Raw genomic sequence first — 12,836 nt, forward strand, 5'->3', positions numbered from 1 at the left:
TATCTAGGTATGGTCAAAATGAAAGTGCTGGCTTGAAGCCTTGTCTGGTGGTCTGGTATAGATCAACAGATCGAGCAGCTTGCCGTGCACTGTTCGGGATGCCAACACATCCAGAAGATGCCAAGAGCAGAGCCTCTCCATCCCTGGGAATGGACTGCAGTGCCCTGGCAGAGGTTTCATGAGGATTTTGCCAGACCATTCATGGGTACAGATTTGGTGGCAGTGAGTGCAGCTACAAGGTGGCCAGAAATGTCCCCAATAACAGTCTCACACACTGTTGATGTGTTGAGAAGCCATTCCTCAAGGACAGGTGTTCCAGAACACCTGGTCAGTGACAATAGACCACAGGGTTTTGAGGTTACAGTTTCAGCCATTCCTGAAAATGAATGGAATAAGACATAGTGTATTACATCTGCACAATACCACCCAGCTGCAAATGGCTTGGCAGAAAAGTCTGTCCAGAGCCTAAAGAACACACTGTGAGCAATGTCAGCAGATAACTCAACACTAACACTGAATCAGAAGCTTGCCAGTTTCCTCCTTGCATAATGTAATGCAGCACACTCCATAGACATAAACTCCCCAGTGATGCTGTCCCTGCATCATCCTTTGAGTTCAAGCTTGGATCTCAGGACTATGCTGAGACAAATGGAGGGCTCCTCAAACAAGGAGCTTCAATGTTTCACTCCTGGACAAGCAGTCCTGGTGAGGGACTACAGGGGTGACCAAAAGTGGATACTTGGAATGATGAAGGACGGAACTGGAGCACTCTCCGACACAATGGAGAAGGTGTGTGATGTCATCTGGAGTTGCCATGTCGATCAGTTGAGGGGAGCAGAGTTCATTGATAGAGAAGAAAGGTGCCCAGAGCTGTCAGAACCATGTCCTGCAGTCCCAGAGTCATCTCCTTCCAATGTCACAGAGGAGGCCCCAAAGCCTGAGATTGTCTCATCTGCCAAGCAGAGTGACCCCTCACCCCTTGAAAAAGCATTATCCCACAAGAGTAGAACCCCTCCACAGTGACTAAATCTTCAGACCTAAAATTAGAACTTACTATGCTATGGATATCTATGTGATATTTGTAATATATATGTTGCATACTATATATATACGACACCATTGAATTCTATTGGCTCACATTTCTTTGGCTCTTAGGAGTTTGTAGATGGCATCTATTTTGATATGTTCATTTATGGGAATATCAGAAGAGACCACGAAGACTAAGAAGGATATCGCTTTAACTGGGACATCACGGAGTTTCTGGCGCAGGCAAACACAAAGCAGGTACGAGAATTTTTAGAGGCATGGTTCTCTTCTGATAACTCTGTAAACAAGCATATCAAAATAGACACCATCCACAAATCCCTAAGAGCCAAAGAAACGTGAGCCAACAGAATTCAAAGGTCAACTGAAGGGGTAGCCAATCAGGACTGAGGCAAGTGAACGGAGGCCGCGCGAGCACTCCCAGAAAGAAACACCAACAACTGTGCACCGGGGACGTCACCTCGACTGGTGATGAAACGTCTGCAAGCTCATTGCCAAGCTCTGTGAACTCCGTAGCATCAAACGCCTCAACCTGAGCTACAACAGAATCCCAAACACAATAGAGCTATACATAGAAAAATAATCAATGTGCAAAAGAAGGCAAACTGTGCAAATTTAAAATTAATAAATAATTCCAAGTAGTTGGGTAGTCGAGTCCTTGAAAGTGAGTCTGTAGGTTATGGGCTCAGTTCAGAGTTGAGGTGTGTGATGTTATCCATGCCGGTTCAGGAGTCTGATGGTAATAATCACTCCTGAACCTGCTAGTGTGGGACCCAAATCTCCTGCCTAATGTTATCAGTGAGAAGAGACCGTGGCCTGGACATTGGGGGTCCTTGCTGATGGATGCTGCCTTCTTGTGGTAGCACTCCTTGTAAGTGTGCCCAGTGATGGGGAGGGCTTTGCCTGTGTTGGACTGTTCGTAGGCAAAGGCCATTGTGAAGCTTCGGTTGTGGCAAAGCCTCGTGCATTGCGATAGTGGCTGCGGGTCTAATGGAATTGGGCAACCAGGGCTCCCCCATCTTGAACTTCTGTATTTTACTCTGTATTGTAACAAATGCATGGGAGAAATACTTGGGAGATATTCTTCCCCTCCCCCTTTCCTTGAGCTAAGAGTCCCCAACGAGGGGTGAGTGGTCTGTTTTCATCACCCATGACCTCGACAGGCATCTCCTACCTGAGAGATCATACAAATAAACTCAGAACAATTTGGAAGCCACTGGATCCCTAGTAATATTCATCAAGTACACAAAACATTGGATCAAATCTGTACATAATTCAGATGCAGTTTCTTAAAGCTCAATTTATACATATTCTGAAGCTTGACATTTATTAAAATGGAAATATGATTTATATTTAAAATAATCTCAGAACAAGTTTAAAAGTTTCTGCATTAATTAATACTAGCGGTTGGAACTCTCTAGTCCAACATCCTGTAACCCGACATATTTTGAGTCTGTATTATAGATCCATTTTAATTAGCTAATTCTAGCTAAGATCTAACTAAGGTCTATACTAACTTGTAGCTAATTAACCTATCTAATTTATGCAATCTCAGGCAATAGAGCTTCTGATTTAAAGAGACTTCGGAACCCTTACATGACATGGGGAGTGTCAATAATTGAAAAGAACAGTTCTCCTGCCCAAAAGAAGTTGCTTAGAAGTAATTTCTGTGGTCTGGCACTGGCAGCAGTCATGCCAAGCTTCAATCTGTACGGCCAGGCTGCACAATTAACTGTGAATTCTTTCAGGTTAATGATGTGCTGAGTTCTCACTTACTTATGTTCGATTGTAGTTCTGGTAGAGGTTCCACGCCTGTTCGCCAACAATACACCAAAGCTTTCTTGTCTGGAGATGGGGAGAGGCCAATTGCTGGAAAAATCAGATCCGGATTTATTTATCACCTGTACTTCGAAACATACAATGAAATGTGTCCTTTGCTTTAATAATCAACACAACCTAAGGACACAACAAGCAACAAAACAACAATGAAACAAATCCCGTTCCTCCTTGCCAGTGATTATGTTAATAAGGAACAAATCCCGTTCCTCCCTCCCACCCTCCTTGCCAATGATTATGTTAAGAAGGAAACATTTGCAGTGCATAAAGAGCAGGAAGACGCAACATAACATTTTACAACAAAAATAGTTGATAATTCGATCATTTTCTTTCTTGACTGAACAAATTTTTGAAGTAGTAGCTAAATTTTGCACCTAGTTTTCATGTTTCAGAATGAAAAGTGTGCCAGGTATTAAAGGTGTTTATTAATAGACCTGTTTGTGGAAAGGTCAAACCTCAAATATATTTTGAAAATGATGCAGAAAAAATCAAATATATATCCCTTATACATTATTCAGGATGATTAAATACTTTAACATTCACATTCCCTTCTTGAGTGGGTAATATATGATCTTACATACAATAAGAATGATATAGCTCCTTCATTCTTTTGAGTCCTGGAATTATGTCAAAATAACACAGGGAACATTTTGAACAAAGGGCTGTAAGGCAGTTGTGGATGAGAGTGTCCTGCATAGCTCTCCATCATTCATGTGCCTAACTAAGAGTTTCTCAATTGCCTCTAATGTAGCTGCCTCTACCACCGTTCCCCCTACACTTTCTCCAACTACCTTAAAATTATACCCCCTCATATTAGCCATTTCTGCCCTAGGAAAAAGTCTCTGTTTTCCACTCAATTTATGCCTCTTATCGTCACCTCTCATCCTCCTTCACTCCAGGGAGAACAGTCCGAGCTTGCTCAACCTGTCTTCATAAAACATACTCTCTAATCCAGGCAGCATCCTGGTAAATATCCTCTGCACCCTCTCTAAAGTGCAGAAAGGACAGTTATACCAAAAAGCAGTCAATCCAATAAAGGAAGGTATATTTACTGTCTAATTTTGGTTTTCAAGGAGATTGAGCAAAGTGTTTATAACACAGAATATGGAACATGACAGCAAAGGAACAGCCCCTCCAGTCCACTTGCCTTTCTACCCCCTGAATGCAATGATGTGCTGAAATAACCTATAAGGATGGCAGGATCTTACTGTATCTCTGTACATGTGATAGTAATAATCCAGTGAATCATTGTTTGTCTCTGCAAGATGGAATGCTTTTCTCACTTGTCCTATTTTCAAAGGAAAGGTTTGCTTCTTTCTATTTGCTCAGGACAGCAGTACTTAGTCAAAGCTAGTTGTTACATTTTCATGAAAATGACATCTAACTTTGAATGTGCAATAGTTGTTGCGGGAAACAATAAGAAATAAATCAAAAAACTGCAAATGCAGTGAGTTTGAAATAGAAATAAAACTAAGATCAAGTAGCATCTGTAAAGAGAAACACAGCTAATCTATCAGATTAATGACCCTTCATTGGAACAGGCAAGGTGAACTTGTTTTAAATTGTGTTGAGGCAATGGAGCAAACCATGAGTGCCAGTCTGCTCTGTTGAGGGCACTGACGTGAAATATTTACTATTTCTCTCTGACCTGCCAAGCATTTCCAGTATGTTGTTGTTTTTATCAGATTCTAACATTAGCAGTTATTTGATTTGCAGAGGGAACGCTAGTGATAAGGGGTAGACCACGCTTGTTAGAATTTGCTGCATGATCAATAAGTGATACCGAGTAGATAGTGAAGTCCTCCAGCTTCCTCTACAGCTGGTTCATTCCATCAACAGCTGGACAGCTAGTGGCGTACGGTCATTTGGCAATTAATTCACACAAGCTATGGGCTTGATAAATTGCACCTGTGGCACTCTTGGCATTTTCCATACATTTTGCACATCTGGATTCTTTGACACAGGCTTACCTTGTAAAGGTGCAACTGCGGGGAATGCATTTGATCTTCTCAACAGCGGGGATTGTTAGGAAGCGAATATAGCTAGCTGAATCTGGAAGGTGTTTCTTCGAGGCAGCAGGAACATTCAATGGATCCAAAGCTGGGGAGTTCTTTTGAAGCTGTAAATCTGGCTCAACAGTTTGGCTAAGTTTGCTCAAACCTGTGTGAAATAATAATAAAATAAAATTGTGGTAGAAATATACAAGGAGAAGTGAAGGACAGCAGAGTTACAGGAAGGTTTAGGGAGCAATTCCAGAACATAATGGCCAGGCACCTGAAGAAATGTCAGAAATAGTGGAAGGAGACTAAAACTGCAGGAATGGACCAGTTTGGGGTTAATGATATAATATTGAATGCCTTTAAAAATAGGGAATAATAATAGAAAATACTAGAAATACTCAGTAGGTCTGGCAGTATCTGTAGAAAGAGAATCAGTTAATGTTTCAGGCCCTAAATCCTTCCTTCTTCAAAACAGCTAAGGGAGAAAACAAACTAGTTGTAATCAGAATCAGGTTTATTATCACTGATAATTTTTATGAAATTTGTTGCTTTGTGGCAGCGGTACCATGTGTGTGTGTGTGTGTGTGTGTGTCTGCGTGTGTGTGTGTGTGTAGTGTGTGTGTGTCTGCGTGTGTGAGTGTGTGTGTGTGTGTGTGTGTGTGTGTGTGTGTGTGTGTGTGTGTGTGAGTGTGTGTGTGTGTGTGTGTGTGTGGGCCCAAACAGTCCTTCCAGGTGAGGCGACACTTCACCTGTGAGTCTGTTGGGGTCATATACTGTGTCTGTTGCTCCTGGTGTGGCCTCTAGAATATCAATGAGATCCAACGTAGATTGGGAGACTGCTTCGCCGAGCACCTACGCTCCGTCTGCCAGAACAAGCAGGATCTCCCAGTGGTCACCCATTTTAATTCCACATCCCATTCCCATTCCGACGTTAATCCACGGCCTCCTCTACTGTCGCATTCAGGCCACAGTTATGTTGGAGGAGCAACACCTTATATTCCAACTGGGTAGTCTCCAACCTAACTGCATGAACGTCCATTTCTCAAACGTCCAGTAATTGTCTTCCTCCTCCTTCACCATTCCCCATTCCCATTTCCCTCTCTCAGCTTATCTCCTTACCTGCCTAACACCTCCCTCTGGTGTTCCTCCCCCTTCCCTTTCTTCCATGGCCTTCTACCCTCTCCTATCAGATTCCCCCTTCTCCAGTCCTGTATCTCTTTCACCAATCAACTTTCCAGCTCTTTACTTCATCCCTCCCTGTTCCGGTTTCACCTACCACCTTGTGTTTCTCTCTTCCCTCCCTCACCTTCTAACTCTGACATCTCCTGAAGAAGGGTCTCAGCCCAAAATGTCAACTGTTTACTCTTTTCCATAGATGCTGCCTGGACGGCTGAGGTCCTTCAGCATTTTGTGTGTGTAACCTTAAACAGTTCCTCTGTTTCAGATGCCGCCTGACCTGCTGTGTGCTTCCAGCATTTTCTGTTTGACGGCATGGTAATGTAGCAGTTAGCGTAACGTATTGGGGCATCAGCGACCCGGGGGCAATTCTGCCTCTGTCTGTAAGCAGGCTGTGCTTTCTCCCTGTGACTGTGTGCGTATCCTCAGGTGCTCCAATGTGCTCCCACACTCCAAAGATGTACGGGTGAGCAGGTTTGTGGTCACATAGTGTAACTGGTGGTGTGCGCTCATTGGGCTCAAAAGGCTTGTTAACCTGCAGTATCTCTAAATCTAAATCTAAATAGAAATAAAAATAGGAGCTGAGTTGCTAAGAATTCATGGGCACCTCAATAAAGGTTAGGGCAGTTCTGAGTGCCAATGAGAGATATAAGATAACCAATAACTCATCAAAGTGTAGATCTAACACAAAGACTAGGTGAAGCAGTTCATAAACACTGGAGTATAAATACAGTTCTATAGGCACATCGTTATGCAGTGACCTACCTGTTTCCTTTCTATAATGCTCCATCCAGCTATCAATGATGTTTTTAATCCTCTTATGCAGTTGCCGCAGTGATTGAATTGTGATATTGGCTCTCTGTGTGCCTCCAATAAACTCCACTGGTCTATGAAAGCTGGAGCGCTTCCTTTTAAACTATTAAGTTGAAAAACACGAGCAGATTTTACTGATGTACCTTAGCTCTGTGGCCGATAAACATTTTATAGAGAGCAGTCTAGCATCCCCTTATTTCACCTCCTGCTAGTCCCAGTCTGAGTCTCTGCTCTGTTTCTCAAGCCCCAGAGCAGAGCAACGTTAATGCCAAGGAATGCTGGAGGGAGTGCCGTTGGATTGGTTTTCAGAGAGTAACGCTACAGAGGCAGCAACGGTGGTGATGTCACCTGTTGAAGAGGTGAACTCACTGTTGTCCCGGAGGGGAGCGTAGGTGCTCAGTAAAGCACTCTCCAGCGCCAGGAAATCCCATCAGTCCCACCCTCACTCCATCCGCCACTACAGGCAGGATTTTCTGGTGCCTGCCCAACTTAATTCTGCTTCCCATTCCCTATCCGACATGTCAATCCACTGCCTCCCCTACTGTCACAATGAGGTCACACTCTGGCTGGAGAAACAACAGCTCATATTCTGGCAACACACACAAAATGCTGGTGGAACGCAGCAGGCCAGGCAGCATCTATTCGAAGAGCTGCAGTCGATGTTTCGGGCCGAGATCCTTCGTCAGGACTAACTGAAGGAAGAGTTAGTAAGAGATTTGAAAGTGGGAGGGGGAGGGGGAGATCCAAAATGATAGGAGAAGACAGGAGGGGGAGGGATGGAGCCAAGAGCTGGAAAGTTGATTGGCAAAAGGGATACATGGCTGGAGAAGGGAGAGGATCATGGGATGGGAGGTCTAGGGAGAAAGAAAGGGGGAGTAGAGCCTGGAGGATGGGCAAGGAGTTATAGTGAGAGGGACTGAGGGAGAAAAAAGAGAGAGACAGAGAGAAAGGAAAAAATAAAAATAAATAAATAAGGGATGGGGTAAGAAGGGGAGGAGGGGCATTAACAGAAATTTGAGAAGTCAATGTTCATGCCATCAGGTTGGAGGCTACCCAAGTGGAATATAAGGTGTTGTTCCTCCAACCTGAGTGTGGCTTCATCTTGACAGTAGAGGAGGCCGTGGATAGACAAATCAGAATGGGAATGGGATGTGGAATTAAAATGTGTGGCCACTGGGAGATCCTGCTTTCTCTGGCGGACAGAGCGTAGGTGTCCAGCAAAACGGTCTCCCAGCCTGCGTCAGGTCTCACCAATATATAGAAGGCTGCACCAGGGGCACCGGACACAGTATATCACCCCAGCCGACTCACAGGTGAAGTGTCGCCTCACCTGGGAGGACTGTCTGGGGCCCTGAATGGTGGTGAGGGAGGAAGTGTAAGGGCATGTGTAGCACTGGTTCCGCTTACAAGGATAAGTGCCAGGAGGGAGATCAGTGGGGAGGGATTGGGGGGACGAATGGACAAGGGAGTCGCGTAGGGAGCAATCTCTGCGGAAAGCGGTGGGGGGGAGGGAAAGATTAGCTTGGTGGTGGGATCCCATTGGAGGTGGTGGAAATTACAGAGAATTATATGTTGGACCCGGAGGCTGGTGGGGTGGTAGGTGTATTCTGCCTGGGTAGCCTCCAACCTGATGGCATAAACATTGATTTCTCTGACTTCCATTAATTTCTCCTCCCTCCCCCTTCTGTCTTTTCCATTCCCCAGTCTGGCTCCTCTCATACCCCTTACCTTCTCCTCACTTGCCTATCACTTCCCCTGGTGCCCCTCCTTCCCTTTCCTTCATGGTCCACTCTCCTCTCCTCTTCTTTGTCCCTTTTCCTCTTCTACCTATCACCTTCCAGCGCCTCACTTCATCCCTCCTCCCCACCCACTCACCTGGCTTCACCTATCACCTGCCAGCTTGTCCTCCTTCCCCTCCCTCCAACTTCTTATTCCAGTCCTGGCCTGAAATGTCGACTGTTTATTCCCCTCCATAGATGCTGCCTGACCTGCAGAGTTCCTCCAGCATTTTGTATGTGTTGCTCTGGATTTCCAGTATCTGCTGAATCTTGTGTTTCTGCAGGGACAGGTCAGCCATGAGGCCAGGGACATAATTACCCAACCGCATATCAATTCTGCACTGGAGTTCTCTACCGGCCTTTAGCAGACTCGGGCGGGGTATGGTCCACTCGGGAGGGTCACGGCTTGCTTCCAGACCCACTGAGATAGATGGTTCGGCTGATGAGCTTAGGATCAGCTGGGGCTGTGCATTGATGGAAGTGGGAAATGCAAGTTTAGAAGTTGCAGAAGAACAGAGAAAGCTTTCAGCAGCAGATGCAGAAGGATGAAAGGAGGACGAGAGGTGACTTGATAGAGGTATTTAAGATGATAAGAGGCATAGATCAGGTAGACAGCCAGCACCTTTCTCCCAGGGAGGAAGTGGCTGATATCAGATGGCATAATTTCAAGGTGATTGGAGGAACGTGTACAGGAATGTCAGCAGTAAGTTTTTATACAGGGTTTTGGGTGGGTGGTCCACTCTGACAGGGATGGTGTTGAGGCAGATATATTAGGGGCATTTAAGAAACTCTTAGATCAGCACATGGATGTTAAAAAATTCATGGCTGTGTGTGAGGAAAGGGTTAGATTGAACTTGGAGTAGGTTAAAAGGCTGGCACAAAGGGCTTATACTGTGCTGCAAAGTTCTAGAAAAGAATTGGCCAGTGAGGTAGAGGAATTCATGTTTCCTGGCCAGGTTAGTGTGAGTCTCATAGCTATTGGGGCATTTGTGCACTGAAGGGGTTAAAATTTTCAGATCTGAGTTTGCTGCTGATGTAAAGGATTTCTATTGATTGATTGATACAGTATGGAACAGGCCTTTCGAGCCCTTTGAGCCATGCTGGCAAGCAACCCCTGATTTAATCCTAGCCTCATCACAGGACAATTTACAATGACCAATTATCCACCAGCTGGACTGCGTGAGGACCGGAGCACCCGGAGGCAATCCATGCATACAAACTCCCTACAGATGGCGGCAGGAATTGAACCCGGGTCGCTGGTACTGTAAAGCATTGTGCTAACCAGTACACGGCCGTGCCACCCTAAAGACTTCAAATATTTGAAATCTAATGCTCTGAGAAACCAAGGAGAGATCTACGAATCCCACCTAATAAGTTTGCACTGAGAGCTCTTAACTATATAAATTGTTGAAGTGTGAAAAAAATGATTGAGACATGTAAGTGGAATTATCTCACTGTGTGAATTCTGGTGCCCTAACGTGCTCTTGTTGGAAAAGGGCTGCCAACAAGCCCAGAGTCTGTCACTGTAATTGCTTCTTCCCAGTCTAACACACAGTATGAGCTTGTAATTTAGCAGTCCCTGATCATCACAATTGTGTTTGTTCAGCACCTTTCATGTAGAAACTGTGCAAGTTTGATTTAAACTTCTATGATAAGTGTGTGTAAGTACATGTTTGGGAGGGATATAGAAGGCTATAGTCCATGTATAGGTTGATAGGACTAGGCAGAATAAGAGTTTGGCATGGAGCAGATGGGCGGAAGGGCCTATTTCTGTGCTGTAGAGCTCAATAACTCTATGGCAGAGTTTCTTAGGAACATAACTAATGTGTTGTAACACAACTACTTGTAATTTGAATTAGGGATGCAGAGTTTTAGATAGCCTCAAGCTGGCAAAGAATGGAATGTGAAAGGGTAGTTGGGAGCTAACAAAGGGGAAAGGAGATGAGTTCAGCTGGGCTGATACTGGCTGACCTCAGTGATTCAAACTGAAGGCCTTGTTGAGGACTATCGGGGGCCACTCACTAAGACTCAAGATTCATTGTTGTAATCTCTCTGGCTCAGCGTCAGGTAGATGCCAGATGTAACATCACAGATTGTTTTATTGTGGGGACCATGGAAGATTGGCTCATTGAGTAATGGAACAGGCTTGAGGGTTAAAGAGTCTCCTCTGGCTACACGCATCTGCTATAGATTAGAGTGTTACACCACTGTTTCCTCTAAACTGTGCGGGTGCAAGGCCGCACAGTAACTGAAATGCCCCCACTCACATAGCCTGTGTATCTGTGCAGCCAGAATTTTCTTTTGTATAATGTTTTATTAAAGTGCTGCGCAGTTTTCAGGCCGTGTAAACATTTCCTGCTCAGAGCAATGATAGGTATGCACAGCTGTGAAAAAAAATCAGAGGGAATGTTGGTTGGGACCCACAATACCTTGACTGCAGGGGTGAACAGGATTAAAACCTGACTTCCCTAGACAAGTTTCAAACTAATAGGTTTGGCAGTGCGGGAGTGAAAATGGTCCTCCAATGTAGGAGGAAATGAGCAATATGCAAACTGTCATCTGTAGAAGAACACAACTGAAGTAAGCAATGGATGCTGTGTCACAACAGTGCCGTGTGAAATGGATGGTATAAAACAGGTTAGAAATGACCATTACCTGAAGCAAAATGTACACCAAGAATGCCAGGTTCACCTCACCAAATGTTTCCTTCATCCTTAAATTGTCAAATTACACACCTAAAATCCAGAATTGCAGGAACAGAAAATTCCACCAGCTAAATATTGTGCAGAATCAGGAAGGCATATAGTGTGGAAACATTCAACCCTCTGACTGGAGCTCCCATATACATTAATCCATTGACACAACCCTGCAATGCTCCCATTTTATTCTCCCCACATTCCTCAACTCCCCCCAGATTCTACCGCTCATCGGCATCCCGGGGGCACTTTACAGTGGCGTAAACCAACCAACCTGCATGCCTTTGGGTTGTGAGAGGAAACAGACCACTCTGGAAGAGCATACGTGACCACAAGGAGAATGAACACAGTCTGCAGATGAGGTCAGGGTTGAACCTAGGAGTGGCTCAACGTATTCCCAGTGAGGATAAAGCACTGTCACTGGACCATGTCAGAGAATCTATTCCCATTCCGTGCAATCGATCTCTTTTCATAAACTGGTATCATATTCCCAAGGTGGGTTTTGAACATCTCCGCTAGGCCAGGTATCAAATATCTCCCCTAACCGAGTATCAAACATCTCCTCAGATGTGTTTTGAACATGTCCCCTTGCCAGGTATCAAACATCTCCCCAGATTGTTTTAAACATTTCCCCTAGCCCGTATTTCGACGTTCTACACTAGTCCGAATTTCAAACATCTCTCTTAGCCGAGTTTCAAACATTTCCCCCAGACCGGATTTCAAACATCTCCCCGGTCTGGGTTTTGAACATTTCCCATCTTCACTCCTCTTTTCATGATCTCACCCCCGGATCAAGACTTCCTCCCCTTCTGTTAACTTCAATATTCCATCGACCCCAAGCCAGTCTCCTGCATTCCCTGCTCCATAAACATTGAGATGTTCAAATCTATGCTGCCTTGTGTTCTAGCCTACACAACCCCTGTTCAATCACCACTTCAGTGCACGCTCATCTTCACTGGCCAGTTAGCCAGTAACTTTCATGCTTATTTTCAAATTCCCCCGTTGCTTCTAATCATCACCACTTCCACCTCCCATCACCATCCCCCTTCAGTCTCCCAGCCCTGCAGCTCTTCAAAGAATCTGCTCTCTTCCAATACAAATTCTTGTCTTTTGAACATTTCCTTCATATTAACCCTATTTCCGGTGGCCATAACTTCATCTTTCAGCACAGCTCAGCAAATTCTTGCTACATGTCAATGTACATGGTGAATAAAGTTGATCCCTGATCCTTCCTGAGACCTGAACTTTGAAATTGGCTCCTAAAACCTCCCCTTCCTTCACCTTTTCTTCACCTCACTGATGTACCATACACCCACTTCATTCAACCATAAGTTCGAAAGCCTCCTTATGTGGCTTTGCTACAAAGTGCTTGCGAAGCATTTACTGCTCAAAGTATTGTACAGGAAAGAGTTTGGTGTGTGGCGCAGGGCCAGCGTTGTGAGACGGCCAGGCAATCAGGCGGAGTTGCTCTGAATTGGGCCTGATATGGCGCA

General features: G+C 44.8%; 1 protein-coding gene across 3 annotated transcripts in view; it reads right to left on the reverse strand.

The window, feature by feature from the left end:
- The window catches only part of LOC140186655 (uncharacterized protein C3orf20-like), a 144,129-nt gene that overhangs the window by 61,396 nt on the left and 69,897 nt on the right, over positions 1-12,836 (reverse strand). For all 3 annotated transcript variants that reach the window (XM_072241061.1, XM_072241060.1, XM_072241062.1), the window contains 3 exons: positions 6,822-6,972; positions 4,851-5,040; positions 2,821-2,913 (listed from right to left, as the gene is read on the reverse strand). In XM_072241061.1, the coding sequence (XP_072097162.1) occupies positions 2,821-2,913; positions 4,851-5,040; positions 6,822-6,972 (434 nt within the window). The remainder of the gene's footprint in view (positions 1-2,820; positions 2,914-4,850; positions 5,041-6,821; positions 6,973-12,836) is intronic.

This window comes from Mobula birostris, chromosome 23 (genome assembly GCF_030028105.1).
Source record: "Mobula birostris isolate sMobBir1 chromosome 23, sMobBir1.hap1, whole genome shotgun sequence".
In the NCBI taxonomy this organism is placed as follows: Eukaryota; Metazoa; Chordata; class Chondrichthyes; order Myliobatiformes; family Myliobatidae; genus Mobula; species Mobula birostris.